Source organism: Mustela erminea, chromosome X (genome assembly GCF_009829155.1).
Source record: "Mustela erminea isolate mMusErm1 chromosome X, mMusErm1.Pri, whole genome shotgun sequence".
NCBI classification, from domain to species: domain Eukaryota; kingdom Metazoa; phylum Chordata; class Mammalia; order Carnivora; family Mustelidae; genus Mustela; species Mustela erminea.
The window spans coordinates 70,083,263-70,091,719 of record NC_045635.1 but is presented as its reverse complement, the minus strand read 5'-3'; the positions used below and the strand labels follow the sequence as shown (position 1 = coordinate 70,091,719).

General features: G+C 45.3%; 1 protein-coding gene across 2 annotated transcripts; it reads right to left on the bottom strand.

Moving 5' to 3' along the window:
• Window positions 1-325: 325 nt before the first annotated feature.
• Window positions 326-3,172, bottom strand: POU3F4 (POU class 3 homeobox 4). Of its 2 annotated transcripts, XM_032331616.1 has the most exons (2): window positions 2,218-3,172; window positions 326-977 (listed from the first exon to the last, which is right to left on the bottom strand). In XM_032331616.1, the coding sequence occupies exons 1-2, from the start codon at window positions 3,073-3,075 to the stop codon at window positions 786-788; spliced, it is 1,050 nt and encodes a 349-aa protein (XP_032187507.1). In that variant the 5' UTR covers window positions 3,076-3,172; the 3' UTR covers window positions 326-785. The 2 variants fall into 2 exon arrangements, with proteins under 2 accessions (XP_032187507.1, XP_032187506.1); XM_032331615.1 differs by having other exon boundaries at window positions 891-3,172.
• Window positions 3,173-8,457: the final 5,285 nt, after the last annotated feature.

The following is an 8,457-nucleotide window of genomic DNA, read 5'->3' as shown; positions in this document are numbered from 1 at the left end:
GCATTTTGGTCCTTAGGTAGTTTGAAGCTTTGTCTACTGAAGCTGCACCTGAAGGTCGCCTCAGGCAGCCGACCCAGGCATGCGAAGCCCCCAGCCATGTCTGGCGGGCTGCGTCTGGGTGTTGGGTGCTTGGCCTGCCCTGCACATGTGTGCTCATTGAGAATGAGGTGCTCCTGTGGACTTGGCGTGTAGACTTGAGAGCGAGCAATAAAGCCACAGCAACTGCATATTTTTTTGGATCTCTACACAGCCTAGCGAGATTTTATGTATTTTTTTTTTTTTGTAAATAGTAATACGATACACACAGCTATCTACACACACACACGTTTGCACTCGCGCTCACGCACACACGCATACACACAGGAACGAGATTAGAAATCAAAATAAAAAACAAGAACACCCAGAAACCCAGACTCCGGGGCTCTGGCTACCTAGCTTAATCTTCGCTGTGGGCTTCTAACAGCTGTGCTTGTCAGAGGCGTGGAGACTGCTTCCCGCGAGCCCACTGAGAGACAGCGATATGTATATAGGGGAGAAGAGGTGGTAACGAAGCTAGAGCAAAATCCTTGTGACCTTTGCCAACCATTTCATCGTCATTCTGCACGGAGCAGAGAGCACCTGTTTACCACCCCACTCGCCACCCCTCCCCGACGGTTTCTCACTCAGGGAGCTGGCGGTGAACTGGAGCTGAACGGAACTGGGAGGCACTGACTCAGTCTGTCGCCAGCATCTCAGGGTCGTCGTCTCCAGGGAAAGCAATGGTATGTGAAGGCAAAGTCCTTCGCTTAGGAAGAAGGAGGTGGGGTCGCGCTGGAGGTCCTGGTGAGGCACGGGACCCGTGGGGAGCTCTGAGTGCAAACATTCCCGACCTCCGTAGGTGCAGAGCCCTCTTGCTGCTCAGGCCGACCTCTTTTGTCGGGCGCCGCCCGCAAATCCTTTTCAGGCACCCAGATCTGCTCTGTAGAAGCCTGGGAGGACTCCACAGATTGAGGGAGGGAGGGCAGAAAGCTTCAAAATCTCCTCTCCTACTTCACAGTACTTTGCAAACCCAGTCGGCTTGCCTATTCTGCCTACCCTAGACACTCTGCCCTCTGAAAAAATTATATCTATATATCTATAGATATATAGATATATATCTCCACTATCATCATGAACAATTCTATCCATTGTACTTCTCCATACAGATTTAGTGTAGGGGGTGGGTGGGTGGGTAGGCATCTCTTCCCCTACTCCTCCTACGATCTTCCCTTTTTTAAGGAATTAGAAAACCGCCAGCTCAATGAAGGAATAATCATAGTAGCAATAATAACGTGGAGTGGCTGATTAGATACAAATTATCTCACAAATATTGTGTACAGCTTGTAGTAACACCGCAGACATTTAGAAACGCTATAGAAGTTTTAAAAAATGCAAAACTAGTCTATTGTAAAACAGATTTCACCTGAAATACAGCTGCTATAACCAAGGCGCTGAAAGGTTATTCAGAGGCACACATCTGTCTTCCCTCCCCCCTCCCCCATTTTACCCCACCCCCAAGTTACCCCACTGCTTGTTCTTCGAAGAGAGGAGCAACCCAACAGACCTTACTCGAGTAAACAATATGTATTGATCTGCAGAAAAGGTTGGAGCAAACATTTCCCTGGCGGGAGGCGGCCCACTATAATGAGTTCCCTGCCTGGACGGCTTAATGCAACTGTGTATCAGCCTTGAGAAGCCTGAAGGCGTTTGTGAGTGTGTTTCCTTTTAAAATATAAGTTAGAATCCCCTATTTTTTGGGGGGGGGGAATGAAAGAAAAAAAAGAAAGAGAGAAAAAAAAAATATGGGGAGGGAGGGGGAGAGAGAGCGAGAGAAGAGCCCTATCTAGATATTTAGATATTGCTATGTCTCTAGATAGCAATAATAAAGCTGAAGTGAAATGAAGAGAGTGGGAGAGAAAGAGAATTCCACGCTGCTCCCAGCGCGGCGGGCCGCTTTCTTGCTTCCTGCAGTCAGAGATCGTGGCAGGACGTGTCTGTTTTCACGGTGTGCGAGTAAACCTCATGTGGCTGCTGATCCCCTGGTGGAGTCATTCTTTTCTCTTTCTGTCTTCGATTACAGAACCAGACACGCACCACTTCTTTCTCCAACTGGAGGCTGTCTGCCAGCGAGGAAATCTCCTGCGCGGCAGGCTTGGGACACTTGAGGAAATGCGTTTCCAGGACGCCCTTGACACTCACCTCGATGGAGGTTCGCTTCTTGCGCTTACGGCCCTGAGCGGCGATTTTGTCAATGCTGGTCGGGCTCCCTGTGGACGAATCAGCCTCCTCCAGCCACTTGTTCAGCAGTGGCTTCAGCTTGCACATGTTCTTGAAGCTCAGCTGCAAGGCCTCGAACCTGCAGATAGTGGTCTGTGAGAACACGTTGCCGTACAGTGTGCCCAGCGCCAACCCCACGTCGGCCTGGGTGAAGCCCAACTTGATTCTTCTTTGTTTGAACTGTTTGGCGAACTGTTCCAACTCATCCGAGGTTGGTGTCTCCTCGTCCGAGTGGTCCTGGCAGTGGTGCGCGCCTAGGTCGCTGTGGTCTGGGGGATCCCGGAGCACGGGGTGTAGGCTCTGTGCAGAGGCAGAGGCTGGCGGTGGGGTGAGCCCTCCGTGTTCCAGCATGCCGCTCACTGTGAAGCCAGGCTGCGAGTACACGTTAAGGGGTTGGCCGCTGGATGTGATGGACGGGTTCGGAGCCGGGCTAGCTCCCCAGGCATTCGGATGGTTAGTGTGCGGAGAGTGGTGGGCGACATGCGGTGAGCGGTGATGGATGATCGCACCCAGCTGTAGGTCTTCGCGCCCGGGCTTCACGTCCTGCTGGTCCAGGGGGTTGGTGGCCAGTGTGGAAGACCATGGGCCTCCATCGCCCAGACTGGTCACCCAGTGATGCCCGAGAGGATGCCCATTGCTAGGAACTCCCTGCAAGTAATCACTTTGGAGAAGTTTCTGAGGGTTTCTGAAAGGACTCCCCTGCTGCATGCCCGAAGAGTCCGCATGGACTAGGGAGCTAGAACTGAGAATGCTGTAGGGATTCGAGGCAGCTGTGGCCATGGTCGATGAGGATCCCCTACTAGTTATAATGTGGCAAAGGGAGCAGCTTCAGCCTTTGACATCTATGGTGCGGGGGAGCTAAAGCCGCGAGAGCGAGTTACCGGCACGCACTGTGGCCAATTGCAACATGTCTCGGCCTGGCTAGCCACGGGCTCGGCCAATGGCGGCACGGGAGGCCGGTCTAACTTTCCAAATTAGGCTAGCTAAGCACTGGAGTTTCAGTGAGACCAGAGCAGGAAGTAAATCAATCTTTTGGCTCCATTGGCTGCTTTGGGCTGAGTGACGGCAGTTCATTTGGTTAACCCTTCCTCCCTCCCCCCTCCCCACCTCACCCAGACTTCATGGACGTTTGTAGTGGAGGGTGAAGTATAAGAGGGAAGTGTGTGTGTGTGCGCGCTTGCTTGGTGGGGGGGGGTGGATAAGGGGTGAAGTAGCAAAATGGTTTTAGAATTCCTTTTGTATTATTTAGATTAACCGAAATAGAGAAAGAAAAAAAAATATATTAAGAAAACAATATAACCAGTTTAAATGTCATCTAAATGTCAGTGGATTGGGATTTTTATCAAATTCGTTTAGCGTTCTGGCTTAGTTGTGTGCAGGGCACTGCAAACCAAAATCTTGCTACAAAGTTTGAGCAAAGGAACCCCTTTTGGATAGAACCCTAAATCTGTAAGACTGAAGTCCATGATTCCAATAAGAACTATTTTGACTTGTTTTATTTCATTTTATCATTTATGAGAAATTCAATACCAAGTTCAGAAAGCATCTAAGAAAAAGATGTCCAGCTTTTGAAAATTTTTATTTAAAGCATGAACAACTGGAAGATTCTGGGAAAATCTAATGTGATAAAAGTAAATTCGAATGTGACAAAAATCTGACAAATTTCAGTTATTGTGAAGTTTGCCTTCCAATCCAGTTGGTCAATTGGACAGCTTGGTTTTTACTACCTCTCCAAGTCAGCTCTCATCAGCGGTCCCACAACCTCTTTCAGAGGCAGCTTGCTTAAATGGAGAGCCCTCCCTCACACTCACCCAAGACACTTAGCGTGCCCAGTTTCAGTAGGTACAGAGGAGAACATTCATGATTAGGGCGCCTGATGCTATACCCTAGGAAAATTGTTTTTAACATGCACTGCCCTCCTCCTCCCCATCCAAGACAAGTTGAAGTAAATGGAAATCATTTAGTGTGCCCTGAAAATTCAGAGAGAGAGAAAGTGAAAAGAGATGAGAGATGCCAGGCTATTTGGCATTAAGCACCCCCCCACACACACACGCACCCATCAGCTTGAATTTGCTTTCAGCTTGGGAGGACAGGAATGTTTTCACATTTTGGTTAAGAGGAAACAAGAAAGGCTTGTACTCCTAAGCTTTTATAAGTTAGGGAAGGGCAAGTTCATGTACTTCACAGCCCTGTGCAAAGGCATTGCTTGTAAGCTGAGTGAGGTGAAAATGCAAAGATTTTAGATTTGCTCTAGCTGAGAAAAAGCAGCACAGGATTTCTGAAGTAAAAAAAGAAATGACCTTCCATTGCATAATTTCTAAGGTAACCTAGCTGCGTAATTATATTTGCACTTACAGAAGACAGCATCAGAGTTCCCTTATTGGTTTGAAATTCCATTAAATATATTGCAAGAGCTCCTAGGTTTAGCTTGATTTAAATTTGCATACATTTTCATATATTTAGCAGAAATAAAAGAAGGCTTGCAGCTACCAGAAAGTCATTAAGGCATTAGTTTCTCTAAGAAGACAGATCTGAAGAAAGTGCAAGAAAATGAGAAAAAAATAAAAACAAGGTGAGCTTATTCTGCCATTCCTTTATATAGATAAAGAGCATGTATTTCCTGTGAAATGAGTAATTTCTTAAGAGAGTAGAGAGCGATGGGAGTTTATATTGGTAAATGTAAATTGTGTCTATTAAGCAGGAAAACCAGGCGTCTGTTTAAGATCTATTTCTTTCTTTCTTTGTCTAAAAAAAAGAAAAAAAAAGGATAAACACTTAGTAGTTATTGGCAGAGATGATAATTTGTCTTCTTCTCCTCCTCCTTTTCATTGAAATTATGGTTTCATTCGCTGGTGTCTTTTTGTAAAAGTTTATCTGCTTTTAACCTAGAAATTGTTTTTTTCTCCTCTCTTCCTCTGCCCTCCTCCTTCCTTCCCCTTCCCTGCTCTTCTCTTTCAGTAGAAGAATGTCTTTTCTTTACCGCTAACTAACTGTGTATCTTCTTTTGTAAGAATACAATCTCATTTGTGCCTGAACTTTTGCTTCCTGAAGAAAAAAGTACTTGTTAAAATCAAACAAAAATGAAAGTTTTCAGGTGCTCTCTTAGGCTGCCTGTTCAAGGGTCCTTTTGCTAGTTTATGTCATGTCAGTTTAGAGGTCAGAGGGAAACACATTAAAGTACCCATACCGGCAAAAAGATCATGATCATTGCCATGTTGTTATAATGGTGTGTTCCCCACCCCCACAATTGCAGCTACCTTTCAGTGAAAGAGTTGCTAATCTTAGTCTGGCCATTCAGGGGGTTAAGGCGATTATCAATTTTTAATGCTTTCACATGGAAAAAAAGGGGAATCCTTTTCCAATTCTGACTAGCCTGAAGTCTTATAATCAACCTTCCTCTAGCTCTTGGCCTCTACTCTGGGCAACCACTTTTGCCAGGCTTTCAAAAGTGGTTCACACCATGCCCAGAGGCTGGGGAGGGGCAGCTATCCCCAAGAGTTATCTTCATCCAGGGACAGGTTTTACACACCTTTGTTCTGTAGTCCTTTAATTTAAGAATAGTTTATGACAGGAGCAAAAACAATGTAGTCATTTTTCTTTCTTTTCCTTTCCTTTTTTTTTTCCTTTCCTTTCCTCTCTCTCCCCCCCTTCCTCCCTCCCTCCCTCCCTTCCTTCCTTCCTTCCTTCCTTTCTTCCTTTTTAAAAAAACAGTTCCCATGAATATGGATACTGCCTAATTCAGGTGCAGTCCCATTCTCTAGCAGCTGTAATATAATCTTCTCTTGTATGTAAGATGTTTTGTTTTTTGAAGAAAATATCTGCATATAGTAAAATCTTCTTGCTGCTCTAACTAATCTGCTGGAGAGGTTTCCTTCACCCTCTCCTGTCAGTCTAACTTCCCAAGTGTAACAGATGCCGCTCTCAAGCGCTCCTTTCTGTGGCTTCTCTTTATTCAGCCTTGCATATTTCTCCCCATGATCTGGGTTTCCATAGAGAGAGGAATAAAAGGGGGGACCATGGTCACAAATCCCCTGCCCCATGCAAAATAAAAGAACCTCATTCAATAGACGACCCCGTCTGGACATGGGAGAGAAATAAGTACATGTGAAGTTACTGTTTCAAAGAGCTGGTAGCTTATTTTTCATAGACTGATTCTGCCTTAAAGTCAGAGTTACCACTGATAAACTGCTCTCTTGGGTAGTTGGGCCAAATACACAGCTTGGTGTTCTTTTCATCTTGATCTTGAAGTCCACTGTGGGGTTCTTAGATCTGAATTACTCCACCCCCTCCACAATTATTGTTTGAAAATAATAATAACTGACCCATTCTATGAGTTTGGGGTAGCTAAAATCTTGAAGGGGAGTCTAACTTAAAAATGGAGGAACTATGATTTTATGGAGTCTACACGCCTATCTCCAGTAAAGAAGAACAGGTTTTGATCTCTTGCTATGCTAGCACACAGCACAAACTTCATTCTTCCTTGGACTTCCTTCACACCCAAATATGCCCCTCCACCCTACCCATCACTATGCTTGTTTTCTAAGAGGGAAATTCCATTAATTCCTGAAAGCAAGTCAGATTGGTTTGGTTTGTTTGTATGTTCATTCATTTATTTGTAACCTGGGGGGGTCACTGTGACTCTCCTTCCTCACAAAATTTAAGGATACATGACAACTCCTGAGTGTCTTAGCAGACATTCCTGGCCCCTTTGGAAGCAAGGAAGGACTCACAAAAGATATTAAGCAGATTAATGTGGTTTAAGTCACACTCCGTGTTAACAAGGGAGCTTGGTATGCCCAAGGTTCATTCAGAAATGGAGATTATGTCTCTTGTAGATTTCATAAATGAGCATGGATTATGAAGCATTCTCATTATCTGTACAAATTGGCAGAGGGGGAAGTGGTCTGGGACTGATGTTTCAGGTGAGGGTCAAGAAGGAAGTCCACAAGGCCAGATTTGAGTGTGTATAATACAGAATGAATTTCCAGACAGTAGAAAGTGGCACATAGGTGTGATCTCAATATTGAAAACTTCATCTTCAACACAAGTCCACTTTGGAAATAGGATTACTTAGGTTGGGCTTGGAAGGGACAGGTACACACTTTCTTTTTATAACCTGGAGCTCATAAGGGAAAGGAAACAATTGGACAGCTTCTGAAAGCAACAGAGAAAGAAACCTTTGTCTTAGCGTCTGCACTTTGAGCTTACTAGAGGTTCTCAGTCACAGCTGCCCTTCAGAGCACTAGCCTGCTGTATCTCCTCTTACAGTCCTCCTCCTCCTCCTTCCTCTTCTTCTTCCTCTTCCTCCTTCCCCTCCTCCTCGCCCTTCTTCCTTCCTTCTCCTTCTCCCTCTCCCTGTCCCCCTCCCACTCCCCCTCCTTCTTCTCCTTCTTCTTCCTTTTATTCCTCCTCCTTTCCACCCTCATCCTCCCCTTCCTTCTCGTCCTCCTCATTCTTGACAAACTGTGTGGGGGAACGTAAAGGGGCTTAAAATATTCTGGGGGAGAATCTGTAAAAAATTGGACAGCATTAGCAGACATTAGCCAATAGCAATTCAGGCTCGATTAGTTCATTTTTTTAGCTCTCTGTTGGTTTTCCTTGAACATGAGGAAAAAGATCTTAAGAGAAAAGGGGAGATGGAGCGGGGAAAAGAGATAGCATACACTGAATGCTGCAGCAGACACAGGATAATTTTAAAAATAAAGCATTCATCATGAAAAAAAATTAATACAAATACCTTAATCTTAGAGAATATTAGTCATTTACTAGCAAAATCAATTGTCAGTTGGGAAGTGCTGAGGAACTGTGAGGTTAGGGCTGCCCAGAAGATGGTTAGAGGAAAGACCAGGACAATAGAGATTGTTATTGCTTAGGGAAAGGATGTGGGGTCCCGCAGCTATGTTGTCAAGGTCACCTTGATTCAGTCTCAGTTTCTCTTCTGAGGTCAATTCTCCCCTTTCCATTGCCATTGTTAGTGAGTGAACCCTGATCTTACAGGTTCCCAGGGAAAGAGTTCTACAGAGACAGAGCTATTATGCAGTATCCTGTGTGGCTCTCATATTCTGAGTACCAGGATTCAGGGTGTTTAGGAATCTTTGTGGCCATTGCCCAGTCCCTTGTTTTGCACTTCAGACAGAGCCTAGTTGCAGAGAAGTCCAGTTG